General features: G+C 36.0%; 1 protein-coding gene across 1 annotated transcript; it reads right to left on the reverse strand.

Moving 5' to 3' along the window:
* Positions 1 to 456: 456 nt before the first annotated feature.
* On the reverse strand, positions 457 to 15,951 carry LOC114252485 (uncharacterized). Its single transcript, XM_028186948.2, has 6 exons — positions 15,793 to 15,951; positions 8,639 to 8,780; positions 3,638 to 3,824; positions 2,816 to 2,896; positions 1,880 to 1,966; positions 457 to 822 (listed from the first exon to the last, which is right to left on the reverse strand). The coding sequence occupies exons 1-6, from the start codon at positions 15,807 to 15,809 to the stop codon at positions 728 to 730; spliced, it is 609 nt and encodes a 202-aa protein (XP_028042749.2). The 5' UTR covers positions 15,810 to 15,951; the 3' UTR covers positions 457 to 727.
* Between the last annotated feature and the right edge of the window lie 646 nt (positions 15,952 to 16,597).

Here is a 16,597-nt window from a genome sequence, read left to right on the forward strand (position 1 = left end):
AGAATAACATGTTTATTTTTTACTTTAGTGTTACAAAAATTGTGAAAACCTGTACTGTGAGTGTTTAACTATCGGGACATTGAGTGAAATATTCGTTGGTACAGATTTACGCGGTTTTTTGGCCAGGTGTGCCGCTTTTTTTTTACATTTACTTACTTTTTTCATTTATCGAGTATTTTTAATTTTTTCTTTACTTTTGTGGTTCGTAGTAAAGTAGTAAACATGGTTTCTCATAAGTTGTTACTCACTCGAATGTGGTGGTGATTTATCACGACTCGTAAATTGTCGACTTAAATTTTTAACACCCCTCCATAAAAATTAAATTCGTCAATTTATCAAAACCAACAACACATGGGAGCCAATGTTTAATATTTTACTATTTCATTTATGTAACCATTCTAGATTTAATTTCTATTATCGCTTTTGTAGTGCTTGAAAAAATAATAAAAACACAAAAAAAATATCGTTTGTTTTATTTAAAAAATACTTACACATAATTTACAAAGTGTACAAACCTTGCTTATTTGTCTAGATAAAGTAGATCATATAACTATTTATTGTTTTTTTTTTTTATGTTCACTGATAATCACAAACAGAAACAATCTTTTTAAACTTCCCATTAGTGTGATAATTTTGAAATGTCCTGTGATTACTTCAGTAATGGCTTATTGGTGATGGAACGAATGTTATGAGGTGAAATGGGGGTGGTTAGAGAGTTATAGCATTTTTAATAGTTTCCTCGTCGGGAGAACCTGTTGGATCGTGCTGGTTGAACGGACTCGTTCTGTTCTTCGGCTTCAGGTTCCACGGCTCTTGATGATGCTAGAATCCGAAAAGAATTGTCACACATTGTTCCTTACAATTCTTGATATCTAATTTTATTATCCAAATGAGACGTTATAAATAGAAAACACACATTTCATAGGGAGCTTATGTCAACACCAATAGCACAGAAAACTAAACTTATGCAGATTCGGTCAAGCATAGAAAAAGTATGGAAACTTCTTTTACATTCTAATGCAAAAGTTATTGGATCTGATGGATCCGTAAGGACGTGTCTGGGGCGTCGACGGTGACTGGCCCCTGCATGATCAGGATTCGGGGAGTAGTCAGCGGCGGCAACGATAAGGCGATTATCATGACTTATCGAAGTACCGTTCCGACGCTGACTTCATGTATTTGGCGTAACAATTCTCTGGCCTATTAACTCACATATTAGTATGAGAGAAGTAAGTTTAAGTGTCATTATAACAAAAACAAAGCGACGACATGTTCGGCTATATTTTTTTTCTTATTTTTTTTTATTGCTTAGATGTGTGGACGAGCTCACAGCCACCTTGTATTAAGTGGTTACTGGAGCCCATAGACATCCACAACGTAAATGCGCCACTCACCTTGAGATATAAGTTCTAAGATCTCAAGTATAGTTACAACGGCTGCCCCACCCTTCAAACCGAAACGCATTACTACTTCACGGCAGAAATAGGCAGGGTGGTGGTACCCACCCGCGCGGACTCACAAGAGGTCCTACCACCAGTAATTACGCAAATTATAATTTTGCGGGTTTTCATTTTTATTACACGATGTTATTCCTTCACCGTGGAAATCAATCGTGATCATTTGTTGAGTACGTATTTCATTAGAAAAATTGGTACCCGCCTTAGATTCGAACACCGGTGCATCGCTCAACACAATTGCACCGGACGTCTTATCCGTTAGGCCACGACGACTTAATCATCATCATTTGTGATTTGTTTTTGCACTATTTTACAATTACTAAACAGTTAATAGGCTCCGACTAAGTAACACTAGATTTGCAAAGACTACGTCTCAGAAATAAAATCAAACTCTTTGTGTGTGGCAGAATGAAATTTCTTACGTCTGTTGAATCTTCCTCTGGAAGGTTTCGATGCGGGGGCAGGAGTATCTTCGCCGGCAGCGGCTGGTGTGTTGGCACGTTTCTTACCTATCACGAAATTATTATCGTTCCAATTATTAATCAACGAGTTGAACGAAAATTTAAGTGAGACATTAAAATAGAATAAAATTTCTTAAAAGACTAGTTTAATTTTTTTTTTTATTTGTCATTATAGATATTTTCAAATGAAAATGAACTAAAGATCGAAGAAATTTTAAATGTGCTGCGGCATAAACAAATAAAACCGGAACCCGCTGTCTATTACACGGAATAGATAAATAAGGTTTTATCTATTCCGTGGTCTATTATAATGCTAAAGTAGGAAAATTAAAGTTAAACAAAAACACTTTCGTACAAATTGGATGAGTTTCGAATTAAGAAATGAATGGACAATTTAAATTTAATGATAGGTACACTTCCAAGCATTTATGGGACGAGACTATTTTTGACAATGTTATTCAAGGTTGTACACAAGATTTTATTTATTTCTTTTGATGTTATAATCGCAGACAACTGCGCATTAACAAAAATCTTTACTACCACGCCTCAAGATATGAATTAGGAGGAACAGATAAACTAATTTAGGAAAATAGAGAACACGCGGCTAGTGCTATAAGGGTGCACGAAAAGGCCGTGTCCTATAATCGATTATCAAGGCTATCTATCTGACTCGATTTTTAGTTGCAGAAATGTTCTTAACCTTGAAGTCTTTTATAAATCGTTTAGACAAAGAGTTTTATATGCCCACTCATATGAATCATAATTCTAAAACAAATAAACCGAACACGTAAATGAAATAACAATTAAAATCTGTAATCGGGAGTGACGGTAAACTATTTTTTATAAGGTCGCTTTTGTTGCCGCTTTATATTTAAGTAATATTCAATTCGTATTTACCACTGTAATTCGATTTGGCAGCGTCGCCACCAGCATCGGAAGGAGCCGCGGATTCTGTTACTGTTGAACCGCGAGATTTGGCTGCAAACGTAACAATACGTATAATATTTCCGTAAGATTTTTAACATGACGCTACAATAAAAAAGAACTCAATTGCTTAAAAATATCACGAATGTTTTGCTGAACCTATAAGTGCGAATTTACTTCATTAATTTCTTTTTTTACTTAGTTGGGTGGACGATCTCATGGATCACCTGAATTTCAGTGGTTACCCTTCGGTAACCACTATGTATGGGCTTCTCCATAGGCATCAATAAAGTCAATGTCACTATTCGCCTTGGGACATGAGCTCCAATGTCTCAGTTTTTACACTACAACGGCTGCCCCACCCTTCAAAGCGAAACGCATTACTGCTTCACGGCAGGAATCGAAAAGGTTGTGATACTTATCGGTGCGAACTCACAAAACGTCCTACCACCAGTAAAAATTCGTATAATAAACTCAATTGTCTGTTGCTAGATTTTGTAAATCTAAATGCGTATATTGTACCGTAAGATAGATTTTATCCTATTACAACAGATACTTCAAATCTGCACCTCATTAATATGCATACTATTCAAACAATGGCCTGGTTAATTTTTAATGTTTATAAAGTAGCTTAAAGTTTTACAATAACATGAAAAAATTAACTCATTATTCAATTATTCATTGAAAATAATATACGGCGTAGAAATAATAATATAATATATACTCGTAAGTTATGAAAATGAAATTATGAAATACAAATGTATGTATGTCAGCAGTCGGTATTCATTTATTTACCTTCAGCAGCTTGTGCCCGCTTTTTCTTTAGAATTTCCAGTAAATCATTGTTACTCCTGAACGGTCTTACTCCACCGGCTATAAGTTTCTTGCCTTCGGTGGAAGACGGAGGCGCTGCTTCGGTAGAGGGCTCTGCGGCCTCACCATCGGCAGGATAATCACCTTCGTCTTCATACTCTGCGTATTCCTGGAAATTCAAAGATTTACGGACATGGTTTTACATGGTCGGACATTATTTTCTGCCGTGAAGCAGTAATGCGTTTCGGTTTGAAGGGTGGGGCGGGGCAGCCGTTGTAACTATACTTGAGACCTTAGAACTTATATCTCAAGATGGGTGGCGCATTTACGTTGTAGATGTCTATGGGCTCCAGTAACCACTTAACACCAGGTGTATTGTGAGCTCGTCCAGCCATCTAAGCAATAAAAAATAAAAAAATTATAAATGCAGAAAATGTAATCGTCATTCCGAAACCATCCAACATATAACAAGTGCTTGTCCGACACTCACACAAACCGATTACACACATAGGCACAATCAGGTAGCTCACATAGTTCACCAAAGATTAGCTCTGAAATATAAATTATTAGAAAGCACACTGAAACCATATTACCAATACGCCCCAAAACCTGTGCTGGAGGGCGCCAAGCACAAGATGTACTTCGACAGAGCCATACTAACTGACAAAACTATACACAATAATAGGCCAGGTATAACTCTAATTGATAAAATAAATAAAGTAGTGCATTTAATAGACATAGCAGTTCCTAACACCAATAATGTACAGAAATCAATAGCTGAAAAAGTAAATAAATATAACTAGTCAGGTCATAAGTCTTGTCACACAGTAAAAACTTTTTTTTTAGAATGCTGGCCACAAAAATGTTTATTGAATTCGAATTTCGAATTGTTCATGAAAATAAAAATGTATACTTTTAGAATTTTAGTCATTTTTAAATATGGAGTGGACGCTTAAAGAAGACCGTGTTGCAGTTATTGCGTTGCATCGTTGCGGTTACGCGCCAATTCAAATTTTTAACATACTGAAAAATTTGAATATAACCAAAAGATTCGTTTATCGTACCATTAAACGATACAATGAAGACTCTAGTGTAGATGACAGGTCAAGAAGTGGTCGCCCTCGGTCTATTAGGACTCCAGCAGTGATAAAAGCTGTGAAGGCGCGAATTCAAAGAAATCCCAAACGTAAGCAGAAACTGTTGGCCCTTCAGATGGGGTTAAGCAGAACCAAGGTGAAAAGGGTGTTAAATGAAGACTTAGGGCTTCGGGCATATCGAAGAAAAACAGGACATCGTTTGAATGCTCGTCTAATGGACCTGAGACTGAAGTGATGCCGCGCTTTGTTGAAGCGGTACGCGGAAAAAAAATATCGGGAAATTCTTTTTTCGGATGAAAAAAATTTTTACCGTAGAAGAGAGCTACAACAAACAAAATGATAAGGTGTACGCACGCAGTAGTGAAGAAGCGAGCTACCGTATTCCGCGTGTCCAACGAGGTCATTTTCCATCCTCGCTCATGGTATGGTTGGGAGTTTCTTATTGGGGCTTAACAGAGGTACATTTTTGTGAGAAAGGTGTAAAAACGAATGCAGTTGTATATCAAAATACAGTCCTGACGAACCTTGTTGAACCTGTTTCTCATACCATGTTCAATAACAGGCACTGGGTATTCCAACAAGATTGGCGCCACCTCATAGAGCGAAGAGCATACAAGACTGGCTGGCGGCGCGTGAAATCGACTTCATCCGGCACGAAGACTGGCCCTCTTCCAGTCCAGATTTGAATCTGTTAGATTACAAGATATGGCAACATTTGGAGGAAAAGGCGTGCTCAAAGCCTTATCCCAATTTGGAGTCGCTCAAGACATCCTTGATTAAGGCAGCCGCCGATATTGACATGGACCTCGTTCGTGCTGCAATAGACGACTGGCCGCGCAGATTGAAGGCCTGTATTCAAAATCACGGAGGTCATTTTGAATAAACTTTAGTGTCATAAGAATCTATGTTTTGTTAAGTTCATTTTGGTATATGAATGGTTACATAATGAATAAACTTGTTTCAATTATTCTACATTAAACATGTGACAGAATTTATGACCTGACTAGGTACAGAATTAAAGGAAGAAATTTTAAGAATCTGGAAAATGAACAAAGTCTACATTGTACCACTGGTGCTATCCAGTACAGGCGTTATACCTAAACACCTACTCCAATCTTTAAAAATATTAGACATAGCAGAGAACACGTACATGACCATGCAAAAAGCCGCAATATTAAACACATGTCATATAGAATTATATGCCATATAGAATAATAGAATTCTGCCAGGGTCAACCTTTTAATCAAACGAGATCACGGTCATCCTGGTTTTTAGGGCCTGTAAATACCAATACTTACATATACCTATAAATACCAATATACAATTGATATTTACTTATTATATAGATTACCAAGTCTCAGTTTTACAATACAACGGCTACTCCAGCTTTCGAAAAGAAAAACATTACTGCTTCGTGCAGAAATAGGCAGGGTGGTGGTATTTACGCGTGCGGGGCTATAAGACGCCCTTGTACAAGTCCAGTTCCTGTATGGTTATGGTACGAAAAGGTAGGTGTCAATTAAAGAGTTATATTTTATTATATTAATTAAAGAGTTATAATATAAAGAGAGAGCAATTTCCTACTAAATGACTTAGGGAGTCCCAAAAGCCATACACATATCATTTAATCTGTTTACCTACATACGTTCAAGTAATACGTAAAGTTTTCTACCTATAGCTAGCATTTTTGAAAAACTATTAAATTATAGTAGTATCAATTGTAGTATCAGTAGTATTGCTTTGGTATGTATTCGAAAAGGCTACATTTTAATAAAAGTTTTCGGTGCCATCCATATTGTAGTTTAAAGGGTGCAAATAAAACGTTTCGTTAAGACCAGAGTATGCTTAGTGCGAGTTTTTAACATTCTCGATAGCGTAAAAGTTAACTCAAATTTGTTCGCAATTGGAACAGCGCCCCTAGCGACAAATGCAGGTAAACGTTCCAACTCCCTACAAACTTAAGTTAACTTTTACGTTATCGACAACGTTAAAGTACTCGCACTAAACACACAGAGTAATTATGAGAGCTACATTTGAAAACATCATTTTTCTACAGGAAGCATTCTCGTTTAAAGTATTTCGATCCGTCATCAATCCTAATAATCGATGATATAACGAAATAACAAACCCGATTATGTTTTATTTAAAACTGTACGCGGTTGTTGTCGCAATTACTACAGAACGAAATCAATATGCCACAAATATCCTAGAATTACAATCGCCACCTTAATTAATACTTACGCATCAAGGCTGTGGACATTCTCTACAAACAACGCTTATTTTACGTTTATTATATGACGTCGTACTACGTTGGTTGAATTTTATCCTGCTATTGCGTGTTTATACAATCAACGTATCCACATTTTGGTTTCCAGAAATAATTATTCTTGAAAATAGGTTATACGAAGTTTGAGTACATACATACGTACATAATTGCTTTGTGTATGTGCATTACTATAATTCTCATGTTTTATTTGTTATTTTAGCGATACTACACACACTCATCACTTTTAATTATTATTCCTCTCGCAGGTCTGCTGGAAGAGATTTCTTAAAGAAATAAGCAGTGCCTTTGTACATAATTTTCCTATTACTCTGTACTATGTCTTCTTTTTTGTGTGTACATAAATAAAATAATGATACGATACAAATATGTGTACTGTGAAAGGTCATCTACGGTCCCAAGAGCACATGGAAATTTCTTTATTGAAAGGGCAGTTTTGTAAGGTCGTTCGAAGGTGAACTATAACATCCCACGGCCCACTCGCCTTGAACCAGATGGATCCAATCTTTACGTAATTCAGATGTAACTGTCTATGGAAACAACAGGTTGACGTCATCGCCAGATATGTCCCGCAGTACGAGACCACGGCGACTTCTTTTTTGAAAGTCCTCTGCAAGCTGCGACTCAGCTGGCGATACATGACGCATCGAATATGCGACGCTAACCGACTGTTATTCAACATTTCCTACATTGTTATTCAAATATATTCTCATTCGTCAACAACAAAAGCAGCGAAACAACACGCTTTCCAATTTATAATTCGATTGCAAATGACGGGTCTTAATTGACTGTGACAGGTTACATATTTGAACTTCCACCTTTGTTGAATTGAATCGTGAAGACGATTATCTTCATTGTTACGTAATGATATTGAAGTTTTTTTTTTTTGTTTTGTTTTTGTCGAACTAGTCACATCCGTAATGTAACATTTATATACTGAGCGAAGTGAACGGTGTTGAGACATCTTCCGTGTGTCGCACTATAGAAAGGAAAAAGTGATTTGATGTGAGCATAACGTCCCGTCCTAACTTGGTAATGCTCTGCGTTTCATATATTAGCGGTAGTCATTTATGTTTCGTTTTTAACGGAACAAATATTTTAAGCTAAAAGGCAAACATCAAAATATCTAACCGTTCATGTTTATGTTTACTTAAAAAATTAGAATTTAATTGAATCTGACTTCGTCTCGCAATGAGTGACATGATTTACGTTGTGAAGTCCATGATCTCAAGTAAAGATTTGACGCGACGTGATCCATCTAACAATAAAGCTAAAAAGTTGCACCAGAAATGCGCACATATTTTTTGAACTACATACAATTTAAATGTCACCTCAATTTAGTCTATACTAATCTATACTAATATATAAATCTACAGTGGTTTTTACGGATGTTCCGTTATAACTACTGAACCGTGCATCCGATTGACTTGAAACTTGGTATCCATGTAGAAAATACATGTACTTAATGGATAGGCTAATATTTATATGAGTGTTGGACTCCATAATAATAATGACAATAAATAATAATGTTAATTTTAAATGCCCAGCGAAGCGGGCGAGTACGGCTAGTTTGTTTATGATTGCAGTTAAGAATTCCCGTACCTGTGGCGCAGATGTTGTGGTTGTTGTGGTCGGTTTCCCTTTGGTGAGCAGGCCTCGTTTCAGGAGGCCCCGTTGTGCCGGACGAGCGTCCCCCTCTTCTTGTGCACACGCTGACCACGCTACGCAAGCTATCAAAACAAATCTGAAATATTACGACAATATAGGTTTACTATTTTTGTTAATACCAAAAACTTCAGCTGTATTTTCGAGTTAATTACGTTTAGATTATTTGTATCGAAATTGAATCAATATTAAAATTACGATACACAATTAAAATAAAGATATATTGAACAGATAAATGAAACAGATATTAAACCCTGCATACTAGATATTTTTTGTACTGTTTTGGAGAAATAAATGAAGCAATTATCAAAATTTTAGAGGCCAGGTACCTAGTCGATCTAAGGCCCGGCCCAAAAAAGCAATGATATTGAATAGTAAAACATGAAATTTATGTGTGTTAATCTGTGAAATCTTGCGTTTTGTAGAATATGTAAAATATGCAGCAATTGCATATATGTTTGTAATCAAATGACCCAACTCTGATAATAGTTGATCTGGACATTCATTAAAGTATCTGAGCGACCCCGATCAAGTTTACTAGGACTAGTTTACTAGGACCCTCTTCTTAATATCATTCTCCTTGCTAAATTATTTCTTCCCGAATGACATATTTCGCCGTTTATTTTTTATTCGGGACCGATACATATGATAATCGCGGTCGTGTCGATATTTTAAACTGAAATAGATAATCATGTGCCCCGCAGCAAGGTTCGCGAAGTAATGAAACATAAAACAGTTTCTGCTTGTCGTATAGTATAAAAGTCGGAATAGGTAAGTAGCACTGTTCTGTCTAGTTCTGCACCGAAGCATCCGTGCGAAAATCGGGAACTGTTTAAAACAGCAACAAACAAACGTAGTAAAAGCAACTTTAATGATACTTTAAATAGCAGTGAAATAAAAAAAAAAACCTCTCACTATTGGTTACCACATCGCGTCTCATTCGCTTCTTTGCTTCTATAGGATCTAAAAGCACATGCCACATCATGTGCTTTTAGATCCTATAGAAGCAAAGATCACACATGTGATCACGAGCCACATCGTGATCTCGTCAGTCGATACATTAAATATAACATTGATCTCATAGCCTACCGATGATTTTTTTTAGTATGAAGTAATACGCGGTGCGAAATATTAATAAATTTAGTTATTACTAGCTGACCTGGCAAACTTCGTAGTGCCTCAATCGTGCCAAATCGGTCCAGCCGTTCTCGAGTTTTAGCGAGACTAACGAACAGCAAGTTTAGAAGTCGTCGTGGCCTGAAGGATAAGACGTCCGGTGCATTCGTATCTAGCGATGCATCGATGTTCGAATCACGCAGGTGGGTACCAATTTTTCTAATGAAATACGTACTAAACAAATGTTCACGATTGACTTCCACGGTGAAGGAATAACATCGTGTAATAAAAATCAAACCCGCAAAATTATAATTTGCGTAATTACTGGTGGTAGGATCTCTTGTGAGTCCGGACGGGTAGGTACCACCGCCTTGCCTATTTCTGCCGTGAAGCAGTAATGCGTTTCGGTTTGAAGGGTCGGGCAGCCGTTGTAACTATACTGAGACCTTAGAACTTATATCTCAAGGTGGGTGGCGCATTTACGTTGTAGATGTCTATGGGCTCCAGTAACCACTTAACACTAGGTGGGCTGTGAGCTCGCCAACCCCACTAAGCAATAAAAAAAAAAATAAGCAATTCATTTTTATATATATAGATTTAGAAGTGAAATTAATAAAATAAAAAAATATATATATTAATTTCCGTTTGTAAATAAAGCTACATCATTTTATTTAGAACGAAAAAGGGCGGATCGCGCCGAACGACAAACATAGTAAAGGCTACAATTCGATTCGAAAGCAAACAATTAATGTTATGGATGTGTTTTTGTTTAACTCTAAGCAGTATGCAACCCATAGATAACACCGGTAACAGAGGTAATTGAAAAGGTATGCCATATCATACTATATCACATAAACTACCTAACGCGGTAGACTTATCAATTTTACGTCTTTAGAAGCAGCTGGCTATGGATTCAGATAAGAAAATTCAGAAATTTATATGTATAAATTTCTTAGTTATGTAGAATATTATTATTTTAAAAACCTTTTCATTTTACCGTACAATGATTACGAAACTTTATATAACAAAGGAAAAACTGATAGATTGTACATGTTGCATGAATTTTTTTTCTCAGTGGGTCGCGTTTCCGATCCTGTGGTAGCTTCTGAGAAGCACTGCTTTTGCTAGGGCTAGTGTTAGCACCACTCCGGTTTGAGCCCCGTGAGCTCACCTACATGTTAGGGCGAAGCTGAAATAGCCTCTCAAGGCTATCACCATAGGTAGGAAAAAAAGGAAAAGATGAATTTTATTAATGACAAAATCTGTCATTTAAGTTTTCACTTTCACAGAAAAAAAATCATTAGGAACTTAATAAATTAATTACAAGCAAAGAGAATGCTTTTTGGTCATCGTTTTAAAGGGCACGTAATCTCTTCTATATACATATCTCCTAAGTCATTATTAAAATATTTAGTAAAAAATTGGCTAAACTACTCCGCTATTTTAAAAGTAAGTTATACATTCATATTACGACATGTAAGATGTCAAATACATTAATTTTGACCTTTAAAATAAAACGTCGAGGACACATACGAGTATATACAATCACAGCTTTGTACAATATGTTAATCAATAATATTTAGGTTATGTTTTTTTAATAAACTGAACAGCGTCTTATTTTTGCATCTGAAATGAAATTATAAAATTTAAATGTTTTAAGAACTCGAAACGATACGAATAATTCTGCATATCGGTATTTAATAATTATTTAAAATGTCAGGGATAACTTATGGACGCATGTCATTTGAATGTTTGTTTGTACATAAAGTGTCGGAATTGTACATTTTTTTACATTAATTGAATTATATTAAAATGGATGATCATTTCATTGAATTTGATGTTTTTTGTTATAATTTGTATATTAGATAGAATAATGTTTTACTATATAAACCCATTTTGGAAATTGAAAAAATTAAATCAAAGTGAAGCACTCGCATCGTTCTGATGGGCTTCGCTATTGACAGCCCTTTGCTCCCTGAGATGACTGAACTAAAGAATAAATGACAGATTACGAGTTTAAAGAAACATCATAATAAGTAGGTACTTAAGTCGCGGCCGCTACAAACCATTTGATATACATTAAAAACATTCTATCTCTGAAAATTCTTATTAAGCCTACATAGCCACATAAGTATCGGTCCAATTTAAGCACACACGGTATCTTTTTCTGGGCGTTCTTTTGTATGTATAATTTGATTAAAGTTACGATCACCCCCTGCCCGATGTCAAAACGCGATAAAAGTTACAGACACTGGATGAGCAATTTATTAAATGAATTAGTCGGAACGTTCGTTATAAAATCTAAAATAAATGACATAATATCCAAATTATTATGGAATTAATGATAAATTTAGAATAGTGTTAGCTCACATTTATTCGGCCTGACAGGTAGAAGGTAAAGCATACGGCTCGGCTGCTATTAAGCGCTTATTAGAATCCTAATATTGATCAGATGTCTGCCGCTACCTATATTCAATCTACCCTCTAATTTCAATTACTACGGATATAAATATGAAAGAGTTCCGTTAGGCACAGGTGAAATAAGCAATAGTGCATTTAATCGCATTGTCTAATTTAAGTCACCGCAATTATCGGCGGCAATTATTCTACAAAATCGAAACAAAAACGAATCGTTTCAAAACGTACAGTCAATCAGATTGTAACAGCGCACAGAACACGATACGTTGTGCTGACCTCGCACGCTGCAATAAGTCATTTGCCAATTCGGTTTGTAAATACGGCGTTGCTACCGCACAAACATACAGCATTCAGATAGAAAACTCGAAAAAATAGTTCCTAGATAATTTAAATTTTTGCACAACACTCGAGTCGAGTCCACTCGCTCGATTTGACTACCTGTTCTAACGAGTTACGTATGTATGTAGGCAATATACGAACCACGTAACACCACATTCTATCATTATAAATGTATTTATATTAAAAGGTCACGGTGTCAGTATAAGTTCAAGGAGTGAACAGCAGGATAAGTCTCAGTAAAATATAACCTTAAATTGAAATAATAAATTGAAAAGACATTTGCACCATCGATATTTACAGTGAACCACCCACTGCGGGTTATCTTATTGGCCCCATGAGAATGTCTAATGAAATAAGTTTAAGCATAATAGTTGAATGCCATTAAATGTCAGATATTTAAATATGGCACGTCGAGGTTGGGTGAATGTCGCAGTGTAGCTATACCGACATACCGAGAGCCGCCTCCGGGTCGACTCTGCAAGGCGGAACGCGCACCGCTTCACCTGCTCCGCCAAAGGTCGACTTGTCGCTATATTGTCCGGTAACAGTAGTACTACTCAACAAGTTCGATCGGGGCCAGTTAAGATGGACTCTTGTGTGATTCCGCATCCGCTTCCGACTGATGCTTGTCGTCGTCCCTTAACTTTCTCTGGTTTATGTAATTCTTGAGATGATCGTGCGCACGTCTCGTCACGCGCTATCACGGACGGTATGTCGCTTTAAGGTCCGCCCGAATAAAATACGTTTTAAATTTTCTAGTTATATTCTTTTTTTTTATAGATTAGATGGGTGGACGAGCTCACAACCCACCTGGTGTTATGTGGTTACTGGAGCCCACAGACATCTGTGGGCTCAATGCAAATGCACCATGAGATATAAGTTCTATGATCTCAGTATAGCTACAACGACTGTCCCACCCTTCAAACCGAAACGCATTACTGCTTCACAGCAGAAATAGGCAGGGTGGTGGTACCTCCGCGCGCGGACTCACAAGAGGGCCTAACACCAGTAAAGGTCCTACCACCAGTAAAAAACCAGTTGTGAAAGGAATGTATTTGCACTCTTTTTAGAGACGAATATAAACTATTGCAGTCACGTTACTAAGAGGTACAGCTTTCTACGCATTAATGTATTTGTAACGCAGACACACTGTTGCACTAAACGCATAATGATTGTGAGCCCCAATACCGTCAAGGTCAGATGAATAGAAACCAGAAGTAAAAAAAGTAGTTGACCTTATAGTGCGTTGTGAACACGTGCATCATTCCGCGAGCCGTTATGAAATTACGGACTTTAAAAAACCTAAACATTTAATTAGGCTATTTATGTACAACTTGATTTAAATGAAAGTTGATATAGGTAACTTAATAAACTTGTTTGTTTTGAAAGGAAAATACATATTTCAAAAATTCGTTCTAGTTACAATGATTTTCAAATTTTTTTATCAAATGAAAACATTCCCATCACACAAATTTCTACATAAAAAGTTGTAATCAAAATTTCACAAGATTATAGCAAAATGTTCAATGATTGCATTCTTGACATTACATAATGCGATGCGTTGTTTTATCATGTGATGCGAAATATATTTTGTAGAACTCTGTATACGCATCCTTACAGATGTCATTCATCTGGTTAGGCAAGATTGTTTTATTACCTACTATATGTTTTTATGTAAGTAGTTATGTTGAGTAAGTGCCTGCTATTTGAAGTATGTCTTCGACGGGTCACGACGTCGTATGCACTCGCACGTATGAAAATATGTTCTATAAATACATCTCAGCGAAACTGAGCAATAAGAAAATAATAAAATGAATAGTATATAAATTATTTATTTATTATTTCTTAATGCAAACTGCATTTTGTTAAATTTTGTTGAATGCAGTAAACGATCCGAACCTATCAGAATTTTAATACATTATAATCTGTATCAATTGAGGTCAACAAGCGGAGGTGACCGTATTTATTATCAAGAATAATCAGACGGCGACATTGCAAAATGCAGAAACTACAATTCTTGGGGCCTGATCAAATTTTAACCGTATTTTCATTAGTTTTCGAACCGCTCGAATTTACGATACGATTCCGCAAACAGAATGAGCTGTATGAAAAAAAAAATTACACCAAAAAGTATATTCACTAAAAATAGCTTTATTGACAATGCGACCTTCGATATTTGTAATCGCGAAATTAAAATTTTATTATTTCTAATGAACTGTATATAATTTTTGGATTGGGTTGATAGAATAAGCGACAAAGTCGTTTTTACTTAAAAAAAATGTTCTTCAAGGCTTTTATTTACTTTTATTATTTTACTATTATATTTTACGTGGTGTTGAACTTAATAAAACAATTTGCTTTTGTTAAGACTGCCTAAGCTCGAGGCATATGCCAGTGTTATTTAGTTAGAATGTACATCTCGCGACTGACGTGACATGTATTCATCGTTTATAACATTACATTGCCTAATCACGAGTTGCAAATCTAACTTTCAACATGAGATCGACTCATTCAAAATACCGGTTCCGTTCTCGCACGAATAATTTGAAAATTAATTGGTCTGCTACATTGGGTCAACTCCAGATCTGTGTATCGAGGTTTCTAAGTCATTTGTTATGAAATAAACACGAGTTTATATATTATTTAATACCATTCATTGAAATGTAGACGAGTCGTATAATCCGAGTCAACGAATGTAGGTAGGTGGGATGCATCCATGCCCTTAACACTATATGATGGAAGACTATTTCAGGTTAACAGATTCTCCGTATTTTTTGCGGACTATTTAATACTTTAAACATATTATACTTTTTTTTAAATTAAATATGTTATGTTGTTTCTTTAACCCCTGAATACCCATTCCATTTTTTTAAAGCGTCCTGTAGAACAATGCGGTTTATTTTTATTTGAAAACAAATATTTTTAATAGGTATAATAAAAAAATTATTTCAATGGATTTATCGCCATAAAGTATAAAACATTGTAGCGCATACTTATTACAACCTTCTGGAGTCTTGACAACTTGATGTTGTAAAATGCACTAGGGTCGAATTTACGTTTTTTTTAATTTTTAGAATAAAAACGGTTTTACTATCGCAAGGCATTCGCAAAGCATATCATAACAAAATGACTCTATAAAATCTATGGTTTCCTTGACAAATTCCAAAATTTTATTGGTAAAACAATCAAAAAAATAATTTATTGATTTTTTTACTCACAGGGGTAGGATCTTCATGTCTGTGTGTTGCTAGGCCTCTGATGTTGCAAGCACTGCGTAATTACGAACTTTCCTTTCTCCGCGCTGTGGTTCTGTGCAGGTCCACCACGAACGGAGACCTCGCTTGCTCTGCCGTTCTATTACAGGCACCTTCGGTACCTACGTTTTGTGTTTCGAGAGTTGGTATTGGCGCTGGCGACCGCCCGCCACCTCCGCTGCCGTCAACGCTTTTTCATACCCAGCAATCTGTGATCCACGAAAGGCACTAAAGCCTGCATAAAACAGAGACCTGTTCATTTTTGGGTTAAGTCAGCCTGTTTTATATTTGGCACACGCGCAACATCGTGCCAAACTATTGTGCATATACATATAAGTTTTGTCGATTGTTACCGCTTGTACATCTGATTCGATCGGTGTTTAATTAGCTAATACGATTTTGCTTCATATTTTGGCTTAATTTAAAAAAACTTGACAACTATAAACACGTCGTACTGCTAAAAACGGGTTTAATTTAAACGATAGACTGAGTAACAAACAAAAGCTCTTGCTTTGTGAATTCGCTAATGACATCGAAGATGTCTAACCATATGTTTGATGAACAAATACACACATAAGTGCAAAACTTTCTAAACAATTCGATTACCACATAATATTAAATCAAAAGCAAAATGAAGAAAAATGTTTCGAACAAAAAAAAGTCCTTAGTAGTTTACATATCATCATAGTTATTAATGGTAATCTTTTGAGGTTTTAAATAACTGTGCCACATCATAGGAATAAGCTTCGGTACGCCTAAGGCACAATGT

This window comes from Bombyx mandarina, chromosome 01, assembly GCF_030267445.1.
Source record: "Bombyx mandarina strain Sakado chromosome 01, ASM3026744v2".
Lineage (NCBI taxonomy): Eukaryota > Metazoa > Arthropoda > Insecta > Lepidoptera > Bombycidae > Bombyx > Bombyx mandarina.